The sequence below is a fragment of the Colossoma macropomum genome, unplaced genomic scaffold (genome assembly GCF_904425465.1).
Source record: "Colossoma macropomum unplaced genomic scaffold, Colossoma_macropomum, whole genome shotgun sequence".
NCBI classification, from domain to species: domain Eukaryota; kingdom Metazoa; phylum Chordata; class Actinopteri; order Characiformes; family Serrasalmidae; genus Colossoma; species Colossoma macropomum.
Genome location: NW_023494800.1, coordinates 14,987,128 through 15,003,571, shown reverse-complemented (window position 1 = coordinate 15,003,571; position 16,444 = coordinate 14,987,128). Strand labels below are relative to the sequence as shown.

The 16,444-nt window shown below is 39.7% G+C and overlaps 1 protein-coding gene across 2 annotated transcripts in view; it reads right to left on the bottom strand.

Moving 5' to 3' along the window:
* gria4b (glutamate receptor, ionotropic, AMPA 4b) overlaps positions 1 to 16,444 on the bottom strand; it is a 129,360-nt gene continuing 112,916 nt past the window's right edge. Inside the window, exons 12-16 of one of the 2 annotated variants that reach the window (XM_036587785.1) lie at positions 15,928 to 16,126; positions 14,756 to 15,003; positions 11,536 to 11,650; positions 6,739 to 6,876; positions 1 to 3,538 (exon numbers count right to left, since the gene is read on the bottom strand). In XM_036587785.1, the coding sequence (XP_036443678.1) occupies positions 3,374 to 3,538; positions 6,739 to 6,876; positions 11,536 to 11,650; positions 14,756 to 15,003; positions 15,928 to 16,126 (865 nt within the window). In that variant the 3' untranslated portion in view covers positions 1 to 3,373. Of the gene's footprint in view, positions 3,539 to 6,738; positions 6,877 to 9,101; positions 9,217 to 11,535; positions 11,651 to 14,755; positions 15,004 to 15,927; positions 16,127 to 16,444 lie in introns of both variants that reach the window. The other variant, XM_036587784.1, reaches the window with a different exon arrangement.

Below are 16,444 nucleotides of genomic sequence, written 5' to 3'. Positions count from 1 at the left end.
TTTGGCATTAATATTTTACTAAAAAATGAAGATCAAAATAAATATTTACAATTTTAGCCAATGTAGGACACTCAGCTCCTTTGAGCTTTACAGAGCTACAGAGCAAAGCTCATGGCCCCTCGACATGTAATGATTCTCACTGTGTACCAGGGCCGCTGTACCTATTTGAGTTTTAAGTGGTGATAACAAACTTCCTCACTGTACTGAAGTACTGAAACAACTTTTTCAGGGGTCTGAACTTTGCTTGATAACTCATTTTCTGGCAACATCTACCCTACTACATGAAAGGAAAAATTGCACTTGATCCAGCACATTTTCTCTAATACACAAAATTACATTTCAGAAAAGAACCCTAATATATGGAAAGCTTTCATTCATAAGCACAGAGTCCAACATAAATTTGCTCTGTGTAAATAATCTTTTGCAGAGATGCAGTGCTTGGACTGTCTGTGAATGTTTTGCGGTTGGTTTATGAGATTGGTAAATTATAAAAGATGTTCATGCTTACTGATACTTTTCAGATTTGAACTGATGTGAGGGAATAAATTAAGCAACACTTCCTGTGAATACTGTATACGAAATACATTATGAATGCATTGATGGTGAAGATGTAGGAGTGGTGGACAGCTTTTGCTTACTTGGATCAATTATTAATAACAAAGGATCTATCAGTCAAAATACAACACAGACTGGCACTCAGCAGGACAAGGATGAAGGATCTGGAAAAGATCTTCTAATGTATTGATGTGCATCTACAAAGAAAGGTGAAGACTGTCCAGGCTGTGGTCTTTTCTGTGGTTCTTTATGGATGTGAAAGCTGGACAATAAAAAGCAGGACAGGTAAAATACTGATGCCTTTGAACTTTGGTGTTGGTGAAGACTTTGAGAGTACCTTGGACAGCAAGGAAAACAAACTAATAGATTTGTGACCAAATCAAACCTCACCTCTCACTCTTATCCCACTTAACCAAACTGAAACTCTGTAGTCTGAACATATGAGAAGCAACAATTCATTGAAAAGGACAGTCATGCTTAGATTAGGATGAACAGATCCTAAAGAGAAGCCTAAAAACCCATACAGAAGACAGGATATTGTGGAGAATGCTTGAAACTGACATCACTTTTCCGGGAGTCAGAAGCAACTTGACGACATTTAATAATATGTGGCATGAATTGTAATGAATGGCGTAGCCATTAAAAGCACTTACAGCTACATGAGTATGTACACGACACATTAATAAGCAGGAATATAAAGCCTTTGAAACAAGTTACAGAATATTGTTCATTAACAGTTTGATAACATACGCTGCAGTGTTTCCAGTGCATTATTAATACTGGGAAATTCTCAGATCTTACATTATTAGATCTTAAAGAAAAACGCTTTATTACGTCCTACGACAAACCAAAGTCATATATTTTAATACATCATAACATACGCCCAAATCAGACATAGAAAACCAGAGCATGAGTTACAATGCAACATTTATGATTCCAATACTATTGTAATTTACTGTTAATAGCATATTTATTATGTAATTGGTCTTCATAATGCATCATATTCCTGCTTTATAATGTGGTATGTGTTTAACTCTAAGTATTTAGTAATAAGTACTTACTTAATAATTTCTAATGTATCACATACACAGCATTTATAGGAAGTGTTATTGTAGATTCATTTAGAGGGCTCCATGTCTCTATTTAAGAAGCAGAAAAAAGACTGACAAAGAGACAGAAAAGCAGATTGTGAGAAATACAGAGAGAGGTTTTGTGTTTATGGAGGTGTATGTGTAGTTGCCTTTCATCTGAACATAAAAACAGAGCAGAAATTGCACTTTGTAAGGTAAAATGTGGATCTGAAGGAGGTTTGGGCAGTAGTCGGTTGAAGAGGATAGGTCAGTGTCCCACTGTGGTGCCCTGAAGCCTTTATGTCCTTTCATTGTCCTTTATGTCCAGATGTCTCGTAAAGTCCAGCGTCCTGTGCGGACGGATTCATTCCTCTGGCTGGAGATGGCTCCATTGCTACAGGTTCTGGAGGAGAACATGCTCAAAGGCCTGGTTGAGGTTACACAGTGTTTTGTAGAAAAGGCCAAAGCTGGGCTCTGACCATGGCTCTCGACAGTGTCTTCAGAGTTTTCTTTTCTATACATGTCCCTCTTTTTTGTCGCGTTTTATGTTTTTTTAGTTGATAAAGTAGCTTCAGTGAAAAGTTGTTTCCTGTATCATGTTTAACATAAGAATTCCTACCACCCACATATATATTCTCGTTATTTCATTCATGAACACATGGCTGCTCTAAAATGAAACGGTCAGACACTGAAATAGTAAACTACTGAAAAAATTCAGACATGAACAACTGTCATGTGTGATTCGACCAACCACGTAAACTAAAAAAAATAAAGTCTGTTTCTGAGGAAAATAAAACAGTCTAGAAGTTCCATGGTCTACAACTGCACAGTGAGTATGCAGGGCATGGTGCAGGGGAAGGGCTTTTATTCAGATATATCATAGAACTGCCCTTCCCCCAGATTCAGCTGAGCACTTTTTCACTGCAGTTGATAACATGCCCATTGTTTTCACTTTATAGATTTTCACACACTGTAAGTCTATATAAATAAACCATTTTTATTTTTTTGTTTCTTCACAATTTTCTATTCATTATTGCAATGAATTCTTTTCTAAAGATGGTTATAAAAGAGAATTATACTTTGTCCACTACAGAATCAGCTATTTACATTTGTTTAAAAAGCAAGCGAGTTGTACAGTCTTCATTTCTATTTACAGAGCAATGTAAATAATTTTTTTCAGTTATAATTTTATAGAATATACATTTACTTTTCTTCACAGTTTTTTAGTACGTATCATTAATACTGTTTGAATTATTATTATTCATGTTACAATAGAAACCCTCTTGGACATTCGAATGCCCATATTAGCTATCCATATTGAGATTTATGTCTCAATGCTTTAGTTTGGCCAGGTATTAGAACAAGCGTTTTGCCAAACGATTCAAGTCAAGTCGTGTTTCAGAATTACAGTTTAGTGGTCCTCTTACCCTCTTTGTCCTCTTCTTTAGCTCCTGCTTGTGCATCCCTGAGCACAAGTTCTTTACAGAGGCTGCAAGCGGTGGTTGCAGACGTGTTGCTGTCTGTGCTGAAAATATCTCTCGCATATCTCATTGCGACCCCACAGTGAATCTGTATCCTTTCCCCCAGTGTTTTTCAGTGTATGAAGCAGCCGAAGGGCCCCCTGATCATCCTTCTAAAAATTGGTCACGGTGATTGCTCACCTCGATACTGTTGTTGCTGTTTGGGTTGGTTGTTCTGCTATTCGTGGTTCTGTGGAAATTTTTAAGGCACTTGATCGTTTTTGGTTTTCACGGCAAGTCGGATGAAACCAGAGCCAGTCCGGAGCTCTGTCGCAGGGAGGGGCCAGAGTGGACAGCTTTAGGGCAGTCAGGGGTCAGGACACGCCCATTCTCGCCAACACTCCCCGTGATTGACAGTCGAGCCTTGTTCCGCATGGCTTCAGTGAAGGTCAGCTGCAGTGGATGTAAACAAGAGAAAAAGGCAAGGCGAGAGACACAGAGGGGGAGAGAGAGAGAGAGAGAGAAGAAACAAGTCAGGCCTCGCAGGTTTAAAGAGAGAGAGAGAGCAGCATCACAAGATCATCATTATTTGAGTGAACACACATTATCAGCAAGCACAGACAAAACAACAGATTAAAACACACTTCAGCGATGAAGCATCTCAAATGCATCTGGCAAAGTCCTGCATTTCTACAGAGCTACAGATTACTGTTTAATAATGAGCACTTCTAATGAAGACTTTTGAGTTGTAGTGAAAAAGATTATGGCTCACAGATGTACTTGTGCACATTATGGAATCTTACAAGTCGTGTTTGATGTCTTGTCGTGCGTGAGGCTTCTTTCTTTATCTGCTGCTGCTCTATATTATTCTGCAATGTGGTTAATGAATTTCCTAAAGAAAGTCTTCTTTTTACCGTTTTTCTCCCAATTCAGTTGTTGCCAATTCCCACCCACTAGCTGGGTCTCAACCTATCACAAAATGCCACCAAGCTGGGAGGAGAGGGTTAACGTGCTTCTTCCGAGGCACGTGAGGCCAACCAGCATATCTTATCAAGCTGTTGCTCATGCAATGTCATTGGACAACTGAATGTGTTTTAAAGAGAATGCTAACTTCTGTTATGTGAGCTAAAGCCCACTGCAAACTGACCTTACATTCCCCAACAAACACTAGTTTTTTGATGACAGTTGGCTTTAAACTGTTCTGTAATAGTGCTGCATTCATGACCTATGGGAACTGAGGATTTTTAAACACAGTGCTTCCTACTTCTCACTACTTTCACAGACGTTCTAAAGTAGTTCTAAACAAAAGCAACCAATCACGTAAACAACCTCAACTGTTGGTCATTCTCAATAAAACAAAAAAAAAAAGGATGCTCACAGTATTTAGCTGCTGAATGCATTTAAAAGACTTTTTCAATACTTTTTCACTGGAATTAAAACTAGAATTTTATTGGCTTAAATTATGCTTATTTTATTTTACAAATGAATGTAACCTATGGCAATTCACCATTAATATAGGGACAAAAATTACAACAGCACGCAGCTAAAAAGTCTTCGACACCCTCACTCAAACTTTTTGTTATTCAAGCATCCACGTGTTTAGAGATATCATGCACAAATGAAATATCATACACAAACTTGAAACCCAGAAACTTGAAAGGCTGCTTAAAACATGTTAATACTTCTTATTCTATGGCCCATGTGTAAAACACAAGGCCCATGGGCCAAGTTGGGCCCGTGGCACAACCCTATTCGGTCTGCAAAAATTGACTTAATTTTCTATTATTACTAGCTCTTTTCACCATGAGCTGCACTACAGTTCCCAGCATGCCCTGCAACGTGCTCCCACTCCCATTAACTGCAGCTAATGTAGTCTATTGTTTTATATTAAAAAAAATTGTTTTATTTGAAATTATTTTTGAATCATTTAAGTATCCAGTGCCTATTTTTTGACATTGTAGTTTTGGCATATTTTGAATAAAGAATGGCCAGTTGGGGTCATGGCAAAATGTTAAGTAAAAACAAAATAAAAACCCACAGATTGGTTGAGATTTTTTAATATGGTCCTTTTAGTGGTTGAGCACTGCCATGTACTGCAGGAATACCAACTCAGAGAAGTTCAAAGAAGCTCTTGAAAAACACAGACTTTCCAAGTGGAAAATATGAGTTGGAGAGCCATTCAAATGAATTTTTCCCCTTTGGAAGTCTCAGACTTCCCAGTTCTGATGTGATCTTGAATGCAGCAGAAAAACTGAACCAGAAATTAACCAGTTTGAATTGTAGGGAGAACATTCTAGAATCTCCCAACAGTCACACAGTTCTGGAGCACTAAGCCAGGGTTTGGATTTGTTGGGGGATGTTGGGTCAGTGTGACCTGGACTCAACATACTGGCTATTGTCACATTAAATGATAGAACGAGAGGGAAACAAGGCCATCCTTCCCACCCAGAGAGCAGGGCCTATCAATTCTCTGCCAACAAATGCATTCTTTCGTAGCTACCGGTGCATAGTTAAACAAGCTTTACAGAGCGTTGACAAAAGTATTAATTAGCAAAAATCATAACCGAGTGAGGAACTACAGCACACAATTCAGTTTTATCAGAACACCTAGTCTGCATTCATTTCATATGACATTAATTTTGTATGCATGTGAAAATCTGATTGATAAACTAAGCAGAGAGTTAACCAGCTTTAGCTACTTTAGTGTTGTTAGCAAGCTAAATTAACATTGTAGCCTACACCACTAGCTGTTGTAGAATGGCTGAAATTACTCATATTTGCCCACGTTTTCCCCGTCATATTTGCCATACATATATTCAAACATTATGGCAAAAACAGAAAGTGATAGTTTGTTTCCATAAGCTACATCAATGAAAACTGCTCAAGCTACTCAGTGAAGGACAGAGACAAGAGTTTAGCAAGCTAATGTTAAAACAGCAGAGACTTCTGCAGCCTATCAATCAAATGTTTATCCCATAAATGCTTGATTTCATGGCAAAAAATACTCACAATCTGACCTTTCACATGCATAAAAAGAAATATCATTTAAAATTAATAATGCACTCTAAATGTATTTATACTTTATAATGTACGCCTAAAAGCTTTGTTATGCTCTGCAGTTTCTCATTATGGCAAATTGGATTTTTGCTAGTGTTCTGTAAAACTTGCTCAACTTCACAACAGTAGCTATAAAAGAATGCATTATGGGCAGAGCATGGCAGGATCAGTTATGATTTTTTGGACCAACAACAGCTTTAGCACTAATATGATTCAAATATGGCTATTATGGCTACAGACAAATGTGCAAAATGCAGAAGTCTCCACTTTGGAGCACACGGCGAGGAGACGAGATGGAGGACGTCACAAAACACAAGCAGCTTTACCACGGGTTCACACGCTCAACACGGCAAAGCTACTGCAGCGGTACAGAGGAGCTCCACTTACTACAGCAGGGCACCCTACGTACGTCTGAGCGCCTACATCTCTACGCCATCAGTCCCGTAGACGTTGTAACCCTCTCTATATGTGGCTAAGCTCTGAGTGCTGTGGGTGGGACTGGGCCCCGGGGTGGGGTGGGGTGGACTGGGGACGGGGCTGGGGAGGGGGGCGGGGACAGGTGAGTTAGAGGGGCGGAGTTGTTCAGGCGCTTCCACCTTCATTCTCTTGGCCTCGTTTCGCGACTTGTAGCAGAACTCGATGAGGGCCACCAGCATGGCCAGGCCCAGGCCCCCCACCAGGATGTAGAAGACCCCAGCCACATTACTGAGGCTGAGGGCCTGGGAGCTCTTGTCCTGGAGGCAGGAGGAGGAGGGAGAGACAGTTAGAAGGATGGAGAACACATTTGAGACATACACACACATACATGAGAACTCATTCAGACGCACAAAGCACAGGTCTACTCTCTACTAGCAACTGTTATTACAAAACTACATTCTCTCTCATGCACACATACACTCTCTCACTCATGAGAATGTACACATGTAAATCAATGCAACTGTCAACATTTGTCTCCAAACTACCTTCGAACATCTATAATTCGCATCTTACTGTCCTTTTGCTACTGACTACGCCACCTTATCTGCTTTTCACTAACAGGCATCAATCTTTTGAGAGCGATTTAACATGGAACAATTAGTGCTCAGTAAAGAAATGGCAACAGGTTTTTTGTTGAACTCGGGAGTGGATTACTAACCCCCGTTATCGCTGCATATGTAATTACACACTGTGAATTCTCTTAAAGAGATCAGACACAGGATTTAGTTTCTCACGGCTTAGCTCCACGTCTGAGGCTTTCCTTCCACTGAGGGGTCCAAAAGAATCAGGCTCATAATGGTTGGTCTGTCATGCAGGAAATCTATGTATGCTGAACAAAATTTGCTTGCTAAGATGCAAACTTAGCTGAATAGTCAATTAATGGTTTCTTCTCTCAGATAATGTATTAAGGCCCAGTCACACTAGCTTTTGTCAGTGAAATGTCACAAGCAAAATTCAATTCAATTCAAAGGATTTTATTGGAGATGAGAAGTTTTGTGACCTAGTCATCCAGAGCGAATAAATTTCCCAAATAAAACTTTGCATCAAGTTCAACTTTGACTTCATATAGCACCACTGAAGATCCAAAATAAAGGAAACGCTACTTTTAGCAATGCATAAGCATGACAATTTACACATTTAAATTCTTCCCTACTGGCGATAAACACCAGTAACTGTATGATACACAGTCAGCTGGGTGACTGCATTAGATGGTATATTTAAACTTTGTGATTTTACTTGCTATAGTAGGCAAGTTATTCAGCTTCTTAATTGCTAAGTAAATGCAGCTGCACATGCCAGCCACCCACTGCTACCAACCACGCCAGCAATCTAGACTTTTTTAGTGTACATAAACTGCACAAAAATGTAACATTATTATCTGGTATAATAATGTTATGTTTGTGTTTTACTCTTTATGGTTAGTGAGTGAGCTAGCTTGCTAATTGCACCAAAATGGAAGATTTTTTCATTGCCAGTTTTCCAGTGCAGTGACCATAGCGGTCTCACCAGCCAAGCAGGTCCACCTTGGCGTCATTTGATCTAGTTTATGTCTTTAAGTGCTGCTTAGTGACTGTAACTACAGCCTATCAGTATAAGACCAGCTTATTATTCATTTTAATTATATAAAAGTTTTTTCATATATTGACAGTAGTAAACACTAGCCAGCTACTTAGCTTTTTGTTTAACATACTCCTGTAAGATCTCTCATGTTTTATCCCAACTATACCTTACTCAGATGTTCCCCCTTGAAATGACTTAGCACTGGTGCTGTCAAAATCTTCATATAAAACAATGTTAGCCAGCTAACGGCTGATATTTGAGCTGTTCCTTACGCAAAACCATTCTTTGATTCATTTCTGGTACTATGACAGTGTCCACAATTTCTTCAGGGACGTATGTATGCTCATGTATGTGCCTTTAGCAGCACTTTGGCAAACAAAAACACCCTCTTAGTAGATTAAAATGTTTTTCAGTCCATTTTATTGGTGACATTTGTTCAAGCAATGGTGATTTAAGTTAAGACAGCATCCATGATGCGAGGTGGACCAACTTGGTGGGGGGACCACCACAATTACCACACTGATTCAGCCTTGGTCACGCCCATTTTGCAAAGAGACGCAAACTACAAATGTCTAGTGTAACTGCGGCTTTAGACGTCCTAGTATAGGTTTGGTGACAGGTTCTGAAAGATAGTAAGACATTCCAAGCTCGGGGACAAAAACTGAGCAGGGCATGGAGAAACTACGACGCTCCTTGAAGCCTGGTGCATGCACCAAGTGGTACACTTGTTATTTTTGCTTATTACATAATTTGTGTATAGTGAAACTGACATGTCCTCCTCCCTGCCATATCTAAACGCATGACTTCTTTTTCCCCTTTCTCTTTCTCGCTCTCTAGCTCTCTCTCACTGACACACAGGCTGTCACCATGTCTGTGCGAGCATTTAGACAACAGTGATGGTCCCAGACTTGTGGAGACTGACCTTACTTCCCGAGTCCTTGGGTCCACACTCGCCCTTATCGTACCACCATTTGTTTTTCAGCTTGTCTAAGATGCCTGATTCACTCAGTTTCAAAACGGCAAGGTTTACAGGAGTTCTTCAACCACGTAGGGGAAATAACATAAATAACATCATAGGACATGTTATTTTATGTTATTCAGTTACAGTAGCTGACACAGCAGTTGCACTGGCAAAGTGACAGAGGGCAGGGTCCCATTGGAGTACATGTCTCTATGCTCCTGGAGCTGAAAGCGTTAGGGCCTAGGGAGGGGCGGAGCTACAGACATATGAATGGGACCCTGCCCCATCGCTTTGGGCAACGGGCACATACTGCCACGGCCTGTTTCTCAGCAAACCCCAGAGGCAGTTACTGTTAGCCCACAAACACTGGCACACATCAGTAGCAACAAGCACTTGAAATTTTTTATACATAACTGCATCCAGTTTTTCTACACTTTTATACTCCTTTATAAAATAAAGGGTCCTAAATGGTTCTTTGGTTGGACAAATGTTTAATGGGTATAGAACCTTTACATCATGTGGAAGTTCTTTAAAGGGCTCATACCTTGTGTTTTTCTTGTATTTTATTTTTCTATGTCCACTTACGATGTTTCTGTGGTTTTACGTAACAAAAATTGTCACAATTCATTTTTACATGACCATTTCCAACCTCTCCTTATCCCTTAGTATTAAACAGACTGTTTTTGTTACTGTTCCTTTAAGACTAGGCATAATATATGTAAATTACCTATGTTTTAATTGGCTGCCTTGAACTTTGACTCATTTATTAATCAGTCAGTCAATTGGGTATTAAACAGACTGTTTTTGCTACTGTTCCTTTAAGACTAATATATGTAAATAACCTATGTTGTGATTGGCTGCCCTGTATCTTGACTCATTCATAAATCAGTCAATCATTTCGGATTAAACACTTTTTATAACTACAACATGAATGGGTGGGACTTAATTACTGTAAGCTGACTAGACAGATAGATGTATGTGTTGGCTTTTGTGACACCACAAATCCAATTAATAAATTAAAAATTGGCGCTTTTTCGCAGCTTAATTCTTTCACAGTAGGCATGAAATGCAATTTCTGCCTGTTTTGGAGGTCCCTTAGTTGAACTATGCAATTTTCTATTCTTCAACAACAATGGAATATGTGCATTATGTGCAAAAACGAAAGCAAACTGGATTTTCATCTTTATATGTGAGCTTTGTATTTTTCGTTTTTGAATGCTATTTTGTTTGTTGCAGAGTTATCGTGGATTTTTTTTATATCAAGAAAGCTAAAGTTGTAGTGTCTGCTTTATCTTGGCATGGCCATCCAGGAGAGGTGTGAATTATTTTGACAGCAGGCGGTCTCACACCTCCCCTTTCACCCATCTTTGCTCGCTAGCAGCTCAACACAGAGAGCCGACTGTGTCCTAACTAATCTGATAACAGAGTTACAAGTAAAATATTTGGATTATATTAATTAAAAATGTAATAGTTGATTTCCATTCTGCCAGTGGAATGGCCAGTAAGGACCTTCTGAGAAAAGAGGTCAATTTCCATATGTGAACCATATGGACTGGAAATTGAATGGTGTATTTAGAAACTTTAACAATGTTTACATGCTACATCAAACTCTTTTATTTTTAAAAAGTAAGGAAAACTGTTTTTGATGATAAGGGCTCCTAAACTTTACAAAAAAAGGTCTCATTTGCAAAAATTGCTCATTAAAGAACCATCCACTGAAATGTTCTTTGGGGAACCAAAACTGGTTCTTCTGTGGAATTGCTCTAAAGAACCCCTTTATTTTTAAGAGTGTATGTCCTTCCTACAATGAAAAACAATTACTTTCAAACTGATACCGAAACGTTTTGAGGAAATATCCACAAAACTGTCCTTGGCAATTGCTAAATATTGCAGCGGTATCAATAGTGGCGATGGAGTTATATGTAAGCTCTTTATAATGGCACTGCTTTGAGTAGTTTTCTGTGCCAGTCTCAAATGCACCATCACAATGCGTCTGCTGAAGCTCCTTTCCAAACCCACTGAATACGTCCTGCATTATTCATCCTTAAAGATGCAGGTGCTGGCTTCTCTTCCAGGAGAGAATAGGAATGACAAAAGGATGCAGATTAAGTTTTTTATGTGCTAAATCTTGGAGGAAAGAAAGGAGTGCACACTTGCCTCAGTATCTCCACTCTAAATATGGCGCATGAATGTTGATGCGGCACATCAAAGGAAGAATCAGGGCCTGAATGAAGGCGAATGTTTGTGCTCTGACAGTAACTGCTTTCTTCCGGCTCTCGTCACAGGCTAAATGAGTTAGTAGCCATGGTCAGGTATGTGTGTGTGGTGCGGCCCCGGCAGATGCGCCCGTTACAGAGGAATCTGTTTACCCGCATTTGTTGACATAGTGGCTAACCTTCTCACCACCTCCTCCGCTGCCACACTCTCCTTTGTCGTACCACCACTTGTTTTTCAATTTGTCCAACAGGCCTTGTTCATTCAGTTTTAAAACTGCCAGGTTAACTGCACTTCTTGAAACGATAAAACATAGTTTGTCAGAGTGAGCAGTTCCCAATCAGAAAATTACAGAAAAATATATATATAGGGGTGGAAAATTCTAGAGCTTTTGTCCCCTCCCCCCACCCTTCCCACACATAACACATAAACACACTGGACAAACCTCTCTTTTCTCATGTTTCCGATGTAAAACGTACACGCGCATCATTTGTTTCGAACAAGAACAACACAGGACCCCTAATATGAAAGAAGTGAAAAATCTATACCTCCTCTGCACATACTCTCTTTTTTCTCTCTCTCTTCCCCCCCATCTTTTGTTCTCCCTCATGCTTCCTCATTACTCTACAGTCAATATTGCTTTGAGAGATGCAGAGGACCTTCACAGTATTGAATACCTGAATACCTGCTTCTATCCCGGGGCTACTTTCAAATAGTCTAAATGAGCTCTGAGCATCTGGAAAAGTGCTGAATAAGGAAGATCCCTGCCTCAAAATACCTTTATCCTCAAGCCACAGTCTCACTTGCCAATAACTAGGGCCTATAGAGCTCAACATGAACTTGCTAGCAATACATTAACGCCCTTAAAACCAGGGTGCTCCTTTCCATGTGCACTCTATAAAAAACAGTGCCATAAAGATTCTTTGAGCAACGTCAAAGAAGAGCCCCTTTTGGTTCCTTAAAGAAGAATGTTTAAAAAGAGATCTGTGAGGGTGAAGGCTTAAAGAACCCATGTTTCTTCTTGGAACCTTTACATCATGTGGAGGTTCTTTAAACTTTAAAAAGATTCTTCACACTCACACATCTCATTTACAAAAATGGCTCTCTAAAGAACCATCCTTACAAAGTTTTTAAGGTAAACAAAAAAAGATTCTATGGCATTGAAGAAAGAACCCACCGTTATTTTATCGCTGTCATATAAAAACCTTATTTTTATTTTCTTATTCCTTTTGAAAACAGCAACTGCCCTTTTACTCTACATGAACAGTTCATAAAGAATGGATGAACAAGAATAATTTAAAACTACCAGGAATAAAATTAAAATTGCATTAACTAACATTAAAGTTAAGAATGTTTTACTTCTCCTTTAAAGTTACTATATCAGAGATAAAGATATTGTTATGACCAAGACTATATATTATACCTAATGTGAATAATGAGGTAAAATACAGTGGGGTCCAAAAGCCTGAGACCACTAGTAAAAATGCTTCTATTTTGCATTATTTTCTGATTTAGTATGATTTTTTATTACAAATTACATTATTAGCATAATAATTTGAGTGAAAAGTAGAATCTTTGAAACATACACACACACACACACACACACACACACACACACACACATTGTAAATGGCTTATCCTCCTGGGTTGCAGGGGGTGCTGGAGCCTATCCCAGCACTCATTTTGCAGAAGGCAGGAAACACCCTGGATAGGTCACCAGTCCATCACAGGGTTGACACGCAGACACACACATTTACACCCAATTTAGCATCTGACTGCATGTCTTTGGACTGTGGGAGGAAACCCATGAAGACATGGGGAGAACATGCAAACTCCACACAGAAAGAACTCTGGTGGCTCAGCTGTGTGAGGCGGCAGGGCTACCCACTGCGCCACCGTGCCTTCCTATCTTTGAAATAATTACATGAATTTCAGAAATTCTTAGTATTCCGTGTGTCTCCCATTTTGCTTTAATGACAGTGTGCACTCAAGCTGGAATCCACAAGTTAGTGCAAAAGCCTCTGATAAGTAGATCAAATCCACCTGAGATTCATCTGAACGTGAGTGGAAAAGATATCTTTTTGTACAAAGGCATTAACAGGGTCACAAATTTGCTTAAATTTGAATAGTAACCCAGAAATAGTGCATAATCCTGAATATTTCTTCTTCATTTTGCTTTTAAAATTCTCACACTTTCCGCTGTTTAAGTTTAAATGAAACAAAATCCCACATTTTCAATGTGATCTTAGACTTTTGGACTCCACTGTATGTCACAGTACACATGCATCACTGAAAATATATAAAAATATGTTTTCTTTTTTTTTAATATAAAAAAGATGACTACACGGTTTACCGTCAACAATCTAGAAAAATTCTGTAGAAATTTGGAAGAACCTTCGGAAAAAAATTGAAAAATGTAGAATTTGGAAAAAGAATCAGCACTTTCAGTGGTTTCAAGAGAGGTTTATCCTGAATGCAGTTTATCCTAAATGCAACACTGATAAAGACACAGCCCACAGGAACAAAGAGGGAAAAGACTGCAGTGGAAAAAGAAATGAATGCAGAGAGGCCTGTCTGAGCTGAGGAGGGGTAGAGACAGAAGAGTGTTAAAGTGTGCTGGAGACGTGGAGCCGAGGGAAAGCCTCAGCTATGCTCTGACACTACGCACACATCTCTCTGCCACGCTGGTGGAGGCCCTTTTCCTCACATGCAGGAGAAGTGACAGACAGACGATGGTAACTCCAGCGAAATGGCTGACCCAGGGAGCTACTCTCATCTGTAAGTTACTTTTCTCACCAAGGTCAGCGAGAAAAGCCTGGGCAATGCTGGACTTCCTTAACAGACCGAACGTGGTGGAGTTTACAGACTGAACGGTATAAATTGGTTAGACTGGGTGCAAATCTAAGCGGAGGTGTAATAATAGGTGCCTTCCCACACATCTACATACATACGGGACATTTTTTGATGTTATATTGTTTTTTTTGTCTGCACTGAAGTCTCTCTTAATTTTTTCAGGCCCTTCTTCCAGTCTGTAAATTCTACAGTTAGTGCGAGAGCAGGGCAGTGTCAGAACAGGCTGGGCATTCACTGGACTCCATTCAAATATATGCATCATATGCGAAACATCTCAACATTTCATTTCAATGTCAGTGACATCCACATGCAACTCAGTTACCTGAATGAAGCTTCTCATAAATATATGCTCTACAAAGCAAAATCAGAAAAAAACACTACTGCAGCCGTAACTCCACCCCACATAACAATGCTTATGTAAGCAAGAAAAGCCAACCAAAGAGCAAAACAAAAATAAGAGAAAGAAAGTATAAAAGTAGAGATAGGCACGCCAGGGAAGGTGGAATACCATAACAACACGTGACATATTGTTATACTACTCCACCCACCTTAACGGTGAGCCCTTGGGCGTGGCCACTCCGTAGCCTTTGGAGTCCAGGTTGCCTCCGACCTTCATGGTGTCGCAGGGCTTGCGCTGCTCCGTGTACTCGTTCATGGTGGACTCCAGCAGGAAGGCGTACTTCCCTTTCGATTTCCTCACCCGAGCCACACCCTCTGCTGTGGTCTTAGTGAACACCGTGGGCTCGGCCGACTTCATGTAGCCCCACATTTTCTCATATACAGCGATCTTTGACCTCTGGGAGGTGGCAGAGGGGGAGAGAAAGGCATTCAAGTGGACAAATACAGGGGTTGAAGTTTATGTTAGGCTGTGTCAATACCATAACACAGTGAATACAATCAAATTTTACAAGTTCAAAAGTTTGTTAATAATTTGTTAATAATTAATAATTTATAATTAAAATCATTACTTTTATTAATACAAATTAATAATTTGTATTAATAAAAGTCATTCAGAGTGGTCTGAGAAATTTATCAACTCAGATTTTTTCATTACAATTGTGGTAAAAGGGACTGGGGTTGTGATGTCTACAACGCAAACATAGACATTTTATTTACTACTTAAAACAGCCAGCCAGCCAGCATATGTCTTATGAGTTTTATATGTGATGTTAATAAGGGTGAAATAGTGGTAAATCTAAAGAAGTAAGTTTTCTTTAAGGACTATTTTGCCTTGCATGTACCTCTCCGCCATGAATGAAAAGAAAAAAATATGTTTTAGGCACAAAGTTTTATTTCAAAGCTAACATAAAACAATGTCTCAGGAATCAGAAATCAGTATATTCATAGCCATTTCACATAATAACTTTCTGTAAGGAAGGTTTAAGAGGAATGAAAGTCTTCAGATTTCTGGTTCCTATCACTACAGCTGTGAACAATTCTGACTTGGTAATTTTCTCTGCATTTTTAAAGATTAATTTAGATTTGGTATTTGAATGATATGATGCTGTTAGTGTTGCAAAAATGCTGTTAAAAACTGGTTTTACGTTAAACAGTGATTCCAAACATTTGAACAGTGGTGTAGATGGTCAGAAATAAATCCTACAGATAAATTCTGTGGCCGTGTAATTTACTCAAGCATTTCTTTCAAGTGACTTAATTTAAGATGGAAATCATGGCAGCGTAATTAGTTATTCTCCCCCCGTCTGCTCGGCCTACTCACCCTGAAGAACTCTTTGGTGGAGCCTGAGTCTAGAGTGCCGTATGCTATTTCTGTTTGCTTGGCCAGGTCTTCAGCACTCTCAATGGGCGACACCATCCTCTCCACAGTGAGGAAGGCCGCCAGGTTGGCCGTGTAGGAGGAGATGATGATGAGGGTGAAGAACCACCACACACCTCCCACGATGCGGCCAGACAGTGACCTACACCACAGAGGGGGGGGAGGAAGCAGAGGAGGAAACGAGGAAGGACGAGGAGGAAGAGTGGTGAAGAAGGTTGGAGAAAGCGTGTGTGACAGAGAGAAGGTGTAGAGCGAGGAGAACAAGGAAGTAAAGGGAAGAGAAGTAAAGAGAGAAGCAGGAGGGAAAGGCAAAGAGGGGAAGCATCAGTTAGCGCAGCATGTAAAGCAGAGATTAATAGCTTTGGACAGATCCATAATCAAGTATAATGAGGCCAAGGCTTATCACCCTAGTATGGGCACAGCGACTGAGCATGAAGCATGTAGTGGACCACCAGAGCGA